This window comes from Thamnophis elegans, chromosome 1, assembly GCF_009769535.1.
Source record: "Thamnophis elegans isolate rThaEle1 chromosome 1, rThaEle1.pri, whole genome shotgun sequence".
In the NCBI taxonomy this organism is placed as follows: domain Eukaryota; kingdom Metazoa; phylum Chordata; class Lepidosauria; order Squamata; family Colubridae; genus Thamnophis; species Thamnophis elegans.
In genome coordinates this window covers 1,193,891-1,209,785 of record NC_045541.1, presented here as the reverse complement: position 1 = coordinate 1,209,785, position 15,895 = coordinate 1,193,891, and the positions used below count along the sequence as shown (strand labels likewise).

The window sequence follows — 15,895 nt, the reverse complement described above, 5'->3', positions numbered from 1 at the left end:
GTCCAATCTTCCCCTGCCACGCTGGCAGTTCCACCCATCCAGTAGAGACAAAGGATGACCTTGGATTCTAGAAAGGAATTTTATTTTGGCTACATAGCATTTAACTCCGTACAATACCCCACCCCGTTTTCCCACAATAGAAACAGCATAGCAGAATAATAGAAAGTGTGGCAGGCCAGAGATCCAAAAGGGAATTTTGCTGCAGGCCTGACAGCTGTTTTATTTCCCTTTTTCAAAATTGAATGAATCTTATCCTTAAAAATAAGATTATTTTCTCCTTTCCTTCCTTTCTTTCTTCAAGCAAATATTCCCTTTACAAAATAAGTACTGTACTTCCTTCTTATAATAATTGCATTCAGCTTAGTTTCATAAAATGATTGTGCTGATTTACACAGGCCCTTGGCTTTTCTGCCTATTAGAATAAGGCTAGAAAGTGGAATTTGCATTTCACTAATCAGTGTTCAGTCATCGAATCAGCAGCTGGAGCTAATGTTGAATAATAATGCAGTGCTTGGTTTCAAATACTCCAAAACACACACTATTTCATGCAGCTCAGAGAAACAAAAAATCACAAAAGCCATTAAAACGGAAGGCATCTTATTCAATTTGTCCGTGTGGCTTATCATTCTGTTTTCCAAAGTCCTAAGGTTTGCATTAGCGATATTAGCCTACTGAAGAACATTTTACTAGCCCTGTTTTGATCCAGCAGTGTGCAGCCGCCACCAAAAAAGCTAATACAATCCTGGTGGCAGCTCCGAAACGGTGCACAGAGGCACAGCCGCGATGTCACGTGAGACCTGGGTTGTATAAACAGAGGCATAGAATCAAGGTCACGTGAAGTATTAGTATCGCTTTGTAAAACCCTAGTAAGGCCACACCTGGAATACTGCAACCAATTTTGGTCACCATACTACAAAAAAGGTGTTGAGACTTTGGAAAAAAAATTCAGAGAAGAGCAAGGCCTGGAGACCCAAAAATATGAAGAACGGCTGCAGGATTTGAGTTTGGCTGGTCTAAAGAAAAGAAGAATTAGGGGTGACGTGTTTCCAGTACTTGAGGGGCTGCTACAAAGAAGAGGGAGTCAAATTATTCTCCAAAGCAACGGAGGGCAGGACAAGAAACAATGGTTATCTAATCAAAGAATTAAGAAGAAACTTCTTAACAGTGAGGACAATTAGCTAATGGAACAACTTGCCTCCAGAAATCGTGGACGCTCCATCACTGATGTTTTCAAGAAGAGTCTGGATAGTCACTTAGGTTCTCCTGCCTGATCAGAGGGCTGGACTAGAAGACCTCCAGGGTTCCTTCCAGCTCTATTCATTCTATTCTAAATGTATATATTTCAACTACCAGGCTGAGGGTGTGGGTATGGGAATAGGTACATAAGGATAAGATTTCCAGCATGAACATGTTTTATGATATTTTCAGAAAATGTTGAAAAAAGAGAAATAGAAGTTGGAAAAAACTATTCAGAATGCTTTGGGCAGGGATTGGATGAAAAGATCTTCATCATTCCTTCTAGCCATATCATTCTATGATTCTATGAAATCCTATCTGGCTTTTTAAAAAACATACATATTTTTATTATCGCTTCTAATGGTGCAATCTCATGTATGTGTTTTTCAAATATACGGGTTTTTTTAAGAAAGCAGGTAATTGAATTGTAGCCTAAATAATATTGGTATTCAAGTCCTCTGCAAAAGATACTTAGTACAGATAATCCTTAACTTACAATCACAATTGAGTCCAGAATTTCTGTTGCTAAGTGAAACTTTTGTTAAGTGAGTTTTGCCCCAATTTATGACCTTTCTTGTTAAGTGAATCACTACAGTTGTTAGTAAATTGGTTGTTAAGTGGCTTCCCCATTGTCAGAAGGTCACAAAAGTGATCACATCATGCCAGAACCCTGAAGCTGTCATAAATATGAGTTAATTGCCAAGCATATGAATTTTGATAATGTGATCGTGGAAATGCTGCAATGGTCATAAGTGTGAAAAATGATCATTAGTCCCTTTTTGCATTGCAACTTTGAACAGTCACTAAACGCTGTAAGTTGAGGACTATCTGTATTTTAATAAAAGTTTTCTGTTCATACAACAAAATATAAAACAATATATAAACAGCTTTTATGATTAAGAGCAAGACTGTATATCTCAAAATAAGATTTTCTTAGTACTGTATTTGCAGAAAAAAATCTGACAGGTAGGCAAAGTCATCCTTTTCCTACATTCAAGTTTTGATGAGCCTGTCAGGTTTAGCATTTAAGGCAGTAGGCTAGAACTCAAGAGACGGGGGAAATCGAGTCCTAGCCTAGGCATGAAGCCAGCTGGATGATCCTAGGCCAGTCACTTTCTCCAGCCCCAAGAATATAGCAATTAAAACCTTTCCAAGAAAGCTCCAGAAAACTGTCCAGGCATTTTCCAGGAGTCATTGCTGAGTTGAAGGTGCAAATTCTTTTTTATATTTCAATATTATTTGTTACTAGCATTCATATCTATGGGGAAAAAAACATTTGCCATCTATACTTCTACTTTTAGAGCTTATGTACACTTGCGATCATATATTTAATAATTAGTCTAAATCCTTACTTCTAAATATCAAACTCCTTTGAAACATAATTGTTCTTCAGATAATATAGATTATATTTATTTTTGCTAAATGTTTACCTAATATTTCCTATATATGCATTCTCAGTTTATCTGATTTTATCAATTTCTCAGTTGGAATTATAAAATGCTCCATTCAAACAGAGAAAAGGGGGAAACTGTTATTATTGCTTATTACTTCTGTCTTTCTTCCAAAAGATCTATATTGCTAGCCAGGTGAAAACTAGATAACTGCAAGGATCTTTTCCTATTCTTGTAGCAGGAGATGCTTTGATTTGCAGTTATCAGCATGACAATGACAGATGATGGGCCGAGGTGGCGCAGTGGTTAGGGTGCAGTACTGCAGGCCACTTCAGCTGACTGCTTAGTTCAGCAGTTCAGCGGTTCAAATCTCACCGGCTCAAGGTTGACTCAGCCTTCCATCCTTCTGAGGTGGGTGAAATGAGGACCCAGACTGTGGGGGCGATATGCTGACTCTGTAAACCACTTAGAGAGGCCTGAAAGCCCTATGAAGCGGTATATAAGTCTAACTGCTATTGCTATAGTAGTTATACAGGCAGTAGAAGCCTTCAGGTTTGAAAGGCTACTATAAAAATCCTGTCTAGAATAGAACAAAGCAAACAAATGCATAAACTTCAATATGTTGCTGTTTAGAGGACTGGATTTATCGATTGAAATGGAATCTGGAACACAGACTAGTACAATGGATACAAGGCCTTCTTGTACATACAATGTGTTCAGATTTGGAAAGGCTATTCATAAAGTATTAGACTTAAATCCATCTGAAAAACTGCCTGTCCTGATACTTGTATTTTACCCTGCAATTTCAATAGTTTGCATTAAAGTTGCCACTGCTATTCTACATTCTTTTGCTGCTAATTCCCAAACCCAATTAAAATGCAAACAGAAGAATATAAAAGCTTGAGCTTTGATAAAAGGCAGCAAAATAAGTAAACCGTTGGAGAGGGTTGATATATGACTGTGTAATGTGCACATATTAAGATAAATAATTAGATTATTTAAAAAATCTGACTCTAAATCTATAAGCTTCATCTCTCTTGAGCCATTAAATCAATGAATGTTGTGTCTTGCAGTTTCATAAGAGTTTTTCCATAAAGCACGTTTCGTACAATTTAACCACAGTGCCGAGAAAAAAGAAAACAGGTTTTAGACTGCAGGCCATTTAACAGCTTTGGTTTTAGAACATCACTTACAAGCAGCGGAGACCTAGTTGTGAGTAATCATGTTCAGAATGATTTTTGCTTTTAAGCACAATGCAGTGGAAAGTGTTTGGACAAATTCTTGGAACAGGAATATTAATTCTATGTCTAGACCAGTTGCAAAACATTTTGTAGCTATAGGTATAAGTACAATATCTATATGAACCATAAGCTGGATAAATCCATGCATTATTATTCAACTCAGGTTTTATATGAAGCATTTACTGTCAAAGGGTTTTAAGAATTGAGGATAGTTTACTTTGGCACCATTACCATATACTTGCATGCCATGTGTTTCCGTTTTCATAAGTTTCCAAACTTGTATTTTCAGAAAACCACTAATTGTTTTTTTAATGTTTAGGAACTGATAGGGAAATGTTTTTTTTTTTAATGACTCTGATGCCTCCATGCTAATGCTCAAACATAAGAGAAATAAACAGGGCAAGCTTCAAGTCCCAGAACATGAGGATAGGTGCAAAATTGTTCCTATTACCAAAACTTAGTAGGATGAAACTCATGACTAGAACCTACTGCTAGAAGGATTTAAATTGTTCAAAAGAAACAAAGAGGGGGTACGATTTACATTATATGCAAGCAATAACTATACCTCTGTTGAAATGCAAAAAATGAAGGAAGAAAATCTTCTTCAATGCACTTAAGTTAACGTAAAAGGAAAAAGGAATAATGTACTACAGGCAAATACTACAGATTACTCAACCCAGTTGAGGAAATAGATGAACTTTTTGCTAATCATTTAGCTACGGTGTGTAGGAAGAATACTGTAGCATAGGTCACCAAACCCTGGGCTGCAGCACACGACTGAATCAGGACCTATATGGAATTGGGTCACTTGAGTGGCTGGCTGGAGTGCATGCATGCACAGCTCAACCTGTGCTAGTGGGGGCTGGCAGGCACTCATGCGCTGGCCCACTGCTTGTGTAAATCGAGCTGCACTCATGTGCACCAGCCTGCCACTTGTGCAAGGGCTGCATGCGTGTGCATGTGGATGCCAGCCCACCAGTCGCACAGCCCAGTTCCCCTCTCCCCTCAAAATCAACCAGCAAAGGTTGAGGACCGCTGTTCTACAGTACTAATGGGAACATTACATTATTTCAAAGGAGAGAAGTTTCATATCATGCAACTTTCATCAAAACTGTTTCACATGCCCTTAAATCTTGGGAGGCGGGGAGAGACAATAGTGAACATCTAGGAAGTAGGGTAGTAGTGGCAAATATCTTAGAATAATACTTTGATGCAACTATTATGAATTGTTCATCAATAATTTAACTAAAAGAATTGTGCATACTATATATAAATTGTTACTTCTTAGCAGGAAGTCCAATATTTTTTTCTTTGTATTTTCCCATTTGGCTGAGTTTTTTCAGTACTCCAACATACTATTCTTTTTTATTGGGGATATATTTATGAATTTAGTTTTTTAAGCAACAGGCCAGAACCTGTTCATATTAATAAGTAGGAAATCTGTTGGACATCAAACTTATTTTAAAAGTATCATTATGAAGAACTCTTTTTAGTAGTCTGGATTATGGAAGAATTGCAGGAAAATAGTAGATAAGACAGAAATAAGCTAAAATAGGGGTGGGGGTGGTGAATCAACGTCTTGTTTCTTGCCCATGTTTTGTTACAAACTACTCTAACTGCTGCCTGGTTTTTTTAGCAATAATGATTACGTTGAATATGATATTAACATATAAAGCGTGTGATATGGTTCCAGGATCAGAGCTAGTCTATATCTGAGTGGCCTGAAGGTGTGTTAACATTCAAGGAAGCTAAAGCTGCAATTTAGGAAAGGCAGTTCTTGGCCCTCTAAGTACTTGGAAAATAGACCCACCTGTGAACCATTTGCAAAACCACCCTGATCGCCATAGAGAAGAAAGTATGAAATAGGCCTGTATAAATCATTTGGTGGGATTTCAAAGCCTTGGAAAGTTGTGGGAGTCCTTTGGAACATCTGCTTCATTGGCCAGATCTGGAGGAGTGCTCAGAGCCCTGTAAAATAACTGGCCTAGCTTTAGTACAAATGCTAGGACTGCATGGTACTTTGGATTCTGTTCCAAACAAAGTACTGAAGAGAAGACAAATATAAATATAGTACCCCACCCACAACTCTTTAAAGTAGATATTTCATGTAATCCAGGAAAAAGTGCCGCTGCTTTAAAAAGTACCAAGTAGAAGCTGTGGGCTTTACATTCCTATATATTCAAAAACAGTGCATAGCCCTAACAAACATTATTATTTAATGAATGTAAGTCGTTGCCACTGCTTTGAAGTTAAATTCAGGTGTATGGATGCCTCTTTCTTTTCTGTGTAATTTATACCTCTATCTTGACTGGGAATGCTGACATCATCTTGGCCACTCCCACCCAGTCACATGGCTGGCAAGCCACTCCCATCCAGTCACATGGCCAGCAAACCACTCCCACAAAGCAGGCCACACCCACAGAGTAGGTTCCAAAAAAATTTGAAACCCACCACTGCTCTATGTGCAGAGAGACATGCAGCTCTACAATTTGTTCCAATATAGAAGGGAATATATAAGTTTTAGTATGTTTGAAGCAATTAAAAAATTTACAAATGGCTGGGAATTTATAAGAAAACTAATTTTCTTGAAGAAGAAAATATTGAAATTAAAAAAGAAAATGCAACTTTACTGCTCAAAATAAGTTTCAGTGAGTCAGGGGGAATTATTTATCTCTGATACCTGTGAGAATAATCTGTTTTGTTTTAGGATTTTTTTACCTGTGAATCAGAAGTCTTAATAAATGATTCCATAAAGGGTACTACAAATTCTCCAATTGTACACATATCAATATGTTTCTCTGTTAACATATTTGCTCCACTCTGTTCAAATGAAAATTTATTCTGAATTATCCTTTTGTCTCAGGATTTCTCTGAGTCATACCGTAATATACTAACCAGGTGTGATAGAAGGAATTTTTGACTTTTCAAGAGAAAATTGAATGCTTGGTCTGCCATGCTCTATGTGGATATTTATCTTTTTATTTCCTGTCCTGTTTTTAAAAGTAGTTTAAGATCTATTATATCAATATATACTGTAGTTAAAAGAATATATTTCTCTCTTATCAGCTTCCTAGTTTTCATTTATTTTATATAACTAAATCTCGAAGAGAAAGTTGCTCCTCACAAATGTCTTTTTTCATATTTATTCCTTCCATTTAAATTTATATCTTAGTCATTGCAGCTTGGGGGGAAAGGGAATATTTTAGCTTTTTCCTCCCCAAGAATGAGACGACTTGAAAATGTGTTCCAATCCTCATGGGTATTTACAGAAACTTTCTCCCAAAGTGTATAATTGCAATATGAATTGCAATTCTACATTTAGTATGAAAAATCAACATTATTTCAAAAAAAAAAAAACCTTGAAATTATATTATAAACAGAACTATTCTCCCCCAACACAAATAGATTGCTCAGCAGGCTATTTCCTTGTGAAATAGGTTAATCCACATATATTACTACACATATTAAAAAGCTATTGCTCTAATCAGGTATAGATTTTTCTTCCCAATGTAATTCTTTAAAGCATTAGAAGACAGATGAGTTTCCTAACAGAATTAGTGGGAAGTGAACTTAGGAAAGAGAATGTAGAAGCTGCTTGGAACAAAGTGAAAGGATATGCAGAATGCCAAAGAAATTAGTAGAGTTATATTTTGAGAAGCAGGGGAAAAGGATGGCATACGAAATGAATCTGCAGCTGGGGGAGGGATATTGGAGAGTGCTGCAAAAACTGAGAAGGAGAAAAATATTTTGTATAATACGTATCCAGAGAAACACATTGGTGCAAAGAATGCCAAAGCAGTCGTTAAGAGAGAAGATGCACAGCAGTTTTGATGGAGATAAGCATTTGCTTTGGAAAGGAGTAAGCAACAAAGCTTACAAATCTGTGAATAATGTGGGAAAAGATGTCTTTTAAAGATAAGATAACTCACCAATCATCATCAACCTAAAAAAGAAAGGTCAAAAATGTCATCCCTGCAGAGCCTGGGATGTCCTGCGATGGTTGCAGAAGGGTCTGGGCCAGTGGTGGGTTCTGGGGGGTGTGCCCTGGTACGGGCTTACCGGTGGCAGCGGTCAACACACCGGAATGGTGTTTTGGAGGGCTCACCCGCCCACCCGGGTTCCTTACCCGTATTTTAGCCAACTGGGCCATTTGCACCTGTGCACACAGTGTACGGCACCTGTGCGACCTCTGCAGAGCAGCTGGAGCATCGCAGGACAATGGGTGCACATATGTGCACAGCACGTATGCCCGAGGTGGTCACCCAGCCCTGTCACAGTGTAGTGGTTGCGACAGGATCCAGAACCCACCACTGGTCTGGGCCCAAGCAGCATACATGCCATTAATTGCTGATAAGAAGAAAACCCCTAAAATGGGGATCGGAAGGGAATAACATTAAAAAATTTTAATGAGCATATTCTTTTAAAAGCATCCTCAATAATCCTCCTATAAAGAATAGGAATGGGTTGGAAGGAATATTGACACACCCTCCCCCTGAGCAGGCTTATCATGGTTGGGTTTGTCAGTGATGTTTATATTTTCTTGTTATTACTTTTTATTAACTGTAAGGAAATTATTATTTTACCTTGCATCAGTTCACTGCTCGATGTTGAGATTGCTTTCAACAACATCTATCTAAAGAACTTGTTATAGAAATGTTGGATTATTTTGCCAAAAACATTTATTGCACCAGTGGATGAGTCCAAAATCCCAAAAGACAGATAATGTTAGTTCCAGTTGAAACTCATCTAAGGCAATCTTGTGACCTAGTAATTCACCATAAAAACTATTTCACTTTATTCAAATACTTTAAAGGATACAGAGAGTCAGATTCCGTCTTGTTTAGCTTTCCAACAATCTGAGATGCTGACCTTGGGTTTCTACAGATCTGTTTTAAAGTTTATTAGATCCTATCACTGAACCTTTAGAATAAATTCAAGGCAACCATTATTAATTAACTTAATTCCAGCATAATTTATGGGAAGGCTATAATAAACCAAATAAAGTGAACATTACCAAAGCTTGTTTTATATTGCTGGTGATATTGTTATTTCATGTTAATTAGTTACATTTTTAAAACAACCATGAAAGTTCATCAAATTTCTGCATAACTTGTTTGCAGTAATTTTTGCATCATACTTTACATCATATATCATGTTTACTGCAATATTCTTTGGAGTTCCATCCCAGCCTTGGGAAAGATGTTCAAATGTTGTGACAAACTAGTTGAAATCCCTATAACACTTTTGAAGTGAACGTTGGATTTTGAAGAAGCAGGAGAGAAAGAACTTTTGAACTTCAATGTTGGAGAAAACTCCTGAGAATTTGAAGGACAGTGGAGAAAACAAAGCAAGGGATCATTGAACAAATCAACCCAGAGTTCTCTTTAAAAACACAAATGGAGAATCCTTGTGGATTTTTACTCTGCTAGTTGTTGCTGATTATAGAGGGCAGTGCTCATTTCCATTTCAAGGACCATTGAGCCAGTGCTGTCCAAAGACATTTCCATAGTCATGTGGCAAGCATGACATTACAGAGTGCTCTTACCTTCCCACCAAAATGGTACCTATTTATCTGTTTGCATTTGCATGTTTTCAAAATGCTACTTTGGCAGGAACTAAAGCTAGGATGAAAACTCATCCCGTTGTGTAATGTCACCTTATAATGCAAATTAAAGTATTCACAGAAGTAGAATTGGAAGAATAAGGCAAAGAAATCAAAGTCTTGTCGAAGTAGTTCAGATCGTAGAAGCAGCAATAGAGGAAGTCGGCACAGATAGTGAATCGTTTTCATTCCCAAGCCAGGCACCCTCTGCCTTGCCTTCACCTAAGAAAGAGCAAAGCCTTCTAACTAAATAAGAAGAATTGAAACAAAGAATAGCTGAGCACACAGAACAGCACAAAAACCACAGAATTAGGTTGCTTTCATTGAAGTTTGTTCTAGAGAAGCAGCTAGCAGAAGTATTAAAAGATGCCAATATTGTAATATCAAATATAAACACCAGCTCACTGAAGTAAACAAATCAATTGATGTACAGCACATCTGCAGTTATAACTGAATATGCCCTAACAAAGAAGAAGAACCCAACAGTTACCACCAAAATGGAAGATCAGGCTGGCAAATAAGATCAGCAAGCGGATAACAGGTGCAAACAAGCTATAATAGATGAAAGAAAAGAAGCTGGAAAGCAAGAAGATCAAAGAATATTTGATCAAGAAATATCATTCAGAAATAAGAAAAATTAAAAATAAAAGCACTGAGAACTAATAAAGCAACAGATAACAGCTTAGCCAAGGAGGTCACCAGATATGAATATCAAATGGCATACTATAGACAGAAACTCTAATTTCAGTCATACCAGAAATGCCAACATAGCAGTTTGAAAGCATGTAAAATACAAATAGAAAAATAGGAACCACCTTTGATGGGAAGGTAGCCGTTCCGTGCACCTTCAGCGTTTAGTCATGCCAGCCACGTGGCCAGCACCGCCCCTAGAATCGACCCCAGTCACTCGAGATAATTATTAGAATTTTCACCAGAAACCTTTGAAAAGCAAGGATTCAGCTGTTGGAGCCAATACTTTCCCTTGAAACTTCAGCTAGGCTCTGATGGCTTCCCAGGGGAACACAGGGACTATATTGAGCAGGAGGTTATGGAGACTCAGGGAGACAATGGAGGACAGGGGGGGGCTGGCGTGCTATAATCCATGGGGTCACGAAAAGTCGGACACAACTTAGCAACTGAACAACAGCATATCACACACATCACACCTTTCTACTTTATATTACAGGTCATATTGTGGCTGTTGCAAGCAATGATGGAACCGTTAAGACTTTGGAACTCAAATCGGGACATCTTTCCAGCTTAGTGGGCCATGAAGATAAAGTTCAGAGTGTAATATTTGATCATATGGCAGAACATCTAATTTCAGGTGGTTCTGATGGCACTATTCGTATTTGGAATTGAGACGGCTGTTTAGAAAAATCTCCTAGCCCTGGAGGTGGCCTAATCTGAAATAAACACCTGAAAGAAACAATTAGATACTACATTAAGTAAAATATCTATATTTTACTTAAATAGAAACAATATTCCAAACTTTATTTTTCTTGTATCTTTCGTCATGGCTTTAAATATGTATTCAAATATATACAATTTGCCATTTTCCTGGAGAAATACTGGTAGCTCTATATTGACATCTAGTGACAGAAAACATGAACTGCAGAGAACCCCCTACCCCACCCCTTTTCAAGTTATTATAGTGAAAGCTACAACTGACTGTCTCATTTTGTGAAAATAATAAAATATTTAGTTTACTACAGTTTCTGCAAAGAAATTTGTATTTTTTTTTGGGGGGGGGGGAAGCTTAATATTTTACCATAGGATACGCATGCATATACAAACACACTGAGACTCACACGTAGCAAATGTAGTAATTTTCGGGGCGTGGGGGGGGGGGAGAATTCTGCATTAGCAAGGCAATAATCAGACCGATGCCTTGGTCGTTACCTTTGCCAAATCGCCTACCTACTTCCACTTCCTGTAACGTAGCCCTGCAGTCTGGTCCCAGTGCCTTGGAAATAAGCAGATTTTTTTTTAAAATGAAGGAGATCATCGGGTAACGTTTAGGAGGCATTTTATGAAATGCCTTTTCCTTGAGAGGAAAGGTGCCTAGTAAGGATAAATCTAAGGCCGATGAGCAAATGCATCGGCTGGGAGGGAGGGAGGGGTGTGTGTGGTGGGGGGGGGAGGAGGAGCGGCACGTTCTGCCTGCATGATGCGAAGTGAGAGTCTCGGGCTGCTGTCCGTGGTGCTGAAGATCCCCGGCTGCTGGATGGAATGTGCCCTCCGGAGGAAGAGCTGCTGGGCTGCTGCTATCCAGGATACTGAATATTGCTGAAAGTTGTTGTTGTGATCAAGAGCCACAAGGTCCCCACTGCTTTATCTGGAGATGAGCTTCTAGAAAGCAGCATAGCCCGATGCTGCTGCTGCTGCTGCTGACTGCATTTCAGTCTGGATTGGCTCTGAGCTCTAGCATGTTGGTGCTGTTTCTGGAACTGGAAGCATAGCATCTCCTCCACCCTTCTGTGCCTTTTTGCTGATATACAGAAAATAGTCATTTTGTGGGATCTTTTTAAATTTTATTTTTTGATGGACCTGAAGACTGCAACCAAGGAAATAGATAAAATCCTAGAAGGATGATTCTTTTATTTTTTGTTTTTATTATTTTGTTCTGGACTCTTATTTTGTATGAAGCAGTCTCATCCTTGGATCCTCTTATGACGGATGGCTTTGAATTTTGAACAGTTGGTTAAAGCTTACATCTCTTGGGTATTTGCTGATGTTCTTCTGTGACATGGGAGGCTTTAGAACAAAATATTTTTCTCATAATTCTCCCTTACCAATATAATTAAGAAGAGGGTTTTTTTCTACTATACTGCTGAAGTGAAAATCCATTGTGGTTTGTGATTCTTCCTACCATTCACTCTAGGTAAGTGCCCATTTTTAAGAGAAAAGGATGTTGATTTCTCAAATATTTAATAGTACCTTAATATCTCCTATCAGAAACAAAATAAATGTAAATAATATATGTTTTTGGTTTGATTCCAAACCAAGGGACTTCATTATCATTCCATTTTTTCTCTGCATCAAAAACGTTGAAAGGTTTACAAATTGTAAGCAAAATATTTAGGATGATTAACTACTGCAGTGAAATCTTGTACCACTTTCTGAAACAGGCTTTGCTTTTGCCCAAATGCCTGACAAAATTGATTGAATCCTGGTGTCCCTAAAATAAATAGCTTCTTTTGAATTTGCTAAAAAAATTAAGTTTCCTCAGCTTTAAGTATGGCAGACTGAAGCCTACCTGTAGAATGCAAGTAACTGTCTATTCAGATCTGAAAGGCAAGCTAAACAGTTTTATGTCATCCAGAAATCAAACACTGTGATTGTTAGAAAGGCTCCCATAATTGCAGTAAAATTTACCATTGTAGTAAAATCATATCCTAGAGCATAAGCAATGAGACAGCATTTGAAATACACAGTCTTTCTTTATAGAAGCATTTTAAGAGCCTACTTTGTCAACCAAATTATTTTACTAGTTCTGCAAGATACAAAGATTGCCTATTCTCTGAGTCATTTCTGTTGGGCAGTGAAATAATATATAAATCAATATAAATATATAAATAATGTACATACATTTTGAATTTATTTCTATGAGAACCATCATTCTATTGCTATTGGAATCTGCACACTGGTATAATATTAATTACTAACCCATTTGACTCCATAGTATCAGACAAGCACAATAGACAAGGCTATTGTTTAATTTGTAGTTGCATGTTTTATATGCAATTAGTCAAAATATCACTTGACACTAGAGCATTTTATTATAAATTGCATTAGAAATTATTTCATTATAAGATATTTTACTCAATTCATAAAATTGAGGAAATCCTGCCATATCTTCAAATCTTTGGTTAGAGGAACTATACAAGAGTAAGAGCAATGTACCAATGTGTGGGGTGCATTATCAATAGGAAAACAGGAGAATAGAAGTAATGTCTAACAAAGCAGCAAGGTTTTCTGCAATTTCAAATTAAGCATGTAGTGTGAATTATGGGTTCTCCATGCACATATGGATGGATAAGAAAAGGAAGTGACATGGCCTACTGAGAAATTCTGTACACCTACTGGCTTGGAACTGCATATGGTGAGTAAGGTATCACATTTGTGACAATTTGCTGAAATGCCATTTCTGAAACCTAAAAAAAAGAGACAGAAAATTTAAAAGCAGGAGAAAAATAAACTGGTAGATACAAGTATAAGCACAGATATATATATGGGCCACTACTACTGGATCTTGATGTGACGTTGATCTCCTGGAGAGCACAATGGAGGTCTTGCTGAGAAAAAGCCAGCGTGAACCAGTTTTAAGGGCAGATTACAGTATACAGTGTCAAAATTCTACAATCTTAAATGATTAAACCTCCTACTTTCTTAAATATAATTTGATTGTAAAGGCTCTTTTAATTTTATTTTTCACAAAAACACATATTTTGAATGATGTTGGATGCTTGACCTGGGTTGGAATCCATATATTTGCTCTTAGTCCCATCCTTGAGGGAATCATTTATAGCAATTTAGCAAAACAAAAAGAACTACATCTGTAAGTAATAAATGTTGCAAGTCATCCAATAAAATAAGTTTGATTTGCAGTTGTTTACAATTTAAATATTTAACATGGTAAATAGATAAGAACCTGGCTAATATAAAGATGCAGCAACTTATTTTCATCTTATTTAACAAACAGGCGAATTGACCGAATGTGAATAACATTTTCTCATACTTTTCTATTTACAACAATGTGTCATATGAAGAAAAGCTTGAATCAAAAATCTGGCAAGGGAAAATTTTTTTTTTTTGCATTATTGCTTTAATTTGGTGAGCATATTGTTCTATTTTGCTTTTAAACTAAAATATTGGAATGCACAGGGCACAAAGGCCATTGAAATGAAGACGAATCAACCATTCCTTGCAACAGAAAAGAGCCTGTGCAACTTGAAGGCTATTCAGGTTATGTGCATGTTTTCCTGTTGGTTATTAGTGCAGACAGGATGGAAAAATTGGTTTACTTTGCTTTCTTCAGAGTTGATAGGAGACAGGGTTTCTAATGAGCTAAAGGCTGGCTGATGGAAGGGTCACAAAGGAGTAGGGGAAAATGTGTTTTTTGGGAGGAAATTCAATTTCTTTTTTATATATGTTTTCAGTGCATCACATTGGCCTCTCCATGGAAGCATCCATACATATCTGATATAAGGACCATTCTCAGAAGCTCCGGAGGGGGAATGGCTCTTCATATTCATGAAGCCTGCCTATTTCTGTTGCTAATTCCTTCTTTGGTCACTCCAGCTGCTTTCAATCATGAAGACTACCCTGCTGATGAAGGTGATCAGGTTTCAAATAATGATAATAATCTGATTTTTGATGACTATCGGGGGAAAGGATGTGTAGATGACAGTGGTTTTGTATACAAACTTGGGGAGCGTTTTTTCCCTGGCCACTCCAACTGTCCATGTGTTTGTACCGAGGATGGGCCTATTTGTGATCAACCAGAGTGCCCCAAAATCCACCCAAAGTGTACTAAAGTAGAACACAATGGATGCTGTCCAGAATGCAAAGAAGTGAAGAACTTTTGTGAATACCATGGGAAAAGTTACAAAATCCTAGAGGAGTTTAAGGTAAGACCAAACAATGCTTATTGATGTAACCATTGGGTTGATTATTTTACAGACAACGTCAAATGCTATATTAATCAGGATTTACATAGATTTTGCCCAAAGTCATTATAACATTAATTATAATTTATGTAAGTAGTTGGCGATCTGCAGTGCTAGTTAATGGATATCATACAGGTCAGAGAAAAATAGGATATGAAAAGGAAACACAATTACCAATTTTACTTCGTAAGTATCCAGTTGTAGGAGTTCCATTTAAGCCAATGTTTTAATTGTATACTTTTCTGATCAAAATCCTTGGATGAAATAAAGCCCAGAGCTATGAATTAAATCAAAGAAGTATGTCAGTACAAATATTTCTTCTAAAAAAATATGTTAGACTTCTTGTTTTGTGCATCTCAGGAATATAATATAGACGCCGCTTTAGCTGTTTGGCTGACTGAAACTTAACAAGAGAAATACAAACAAAATGTATAATGTGCAACAAGGGATGTCTGGCCTAGTAATAATCCTTCTGAAAAACATTTTATTAATAACAAGCTGTCTGCAATGTGTCATTGCTTCAGAAAAGGCAAATGTGATGTTATACATATTGTAACAGAAGTATAGTTTTAAAATTATGAAAAAAGTTGCTCCATTTTATTTCCATTGACCAGATCCCAAATACTATGTTAAGTTCTAGACACGCTAGGCTTTTGGAAGAATTCAGGCTGCATGGAAGAGACTTAGAAATGGCCAAGGAATAGGATCAGGGGACTAGATATTAAGTCCCATGAGAAGAGATCAAAGGAATTA

At 37.2% G+C, this 15,895-nt stretch overlaps 2 protein-coding genes across 2 annotated transcripts in view; both read left to right on the top strand.

The window, feature by feature from the left end:
* The window catches only part of SPAG16 (sperm associated antigen 16), a 112,588-nt gene extending 101,404 nt beyond the window's left edge, over positions 1-11,184 (top strand). The window contains exon 16 of the mRNA XM_032237189.1: positions 10,657-11,184. Within this exon, the coding sequence (XP_032093080.1) occupies positions 10,657-10,832 (176 nt within the window). The 3' untranslated portion in view covers positions 10,833-11,184. The remainder of the gene's footprint in view (positions 1-10,656) is intronic.
* Positions 11,185-14,695: 3,511 nt separating this feature from the next.
* Positions 14,696-15,895, top strand: part of VWC2L (von Willebrand factor C domain containing 2 like) — a 60,404-nt gene continuing 59,204 nt past the window's right edge. Inside the window, exon 1 of the mRNA XM_032210667.1 lies at positions 14,696-15,103. Within this exon, the coding sequence (XP_032066558.1) occupies positions 14,711-15,103 (393 nt within the window). The 5' untranslated portion in view covers positions 14,696-14,710. The remainder of the gene's footprint in view (positions 15,104-15,895) is intronic.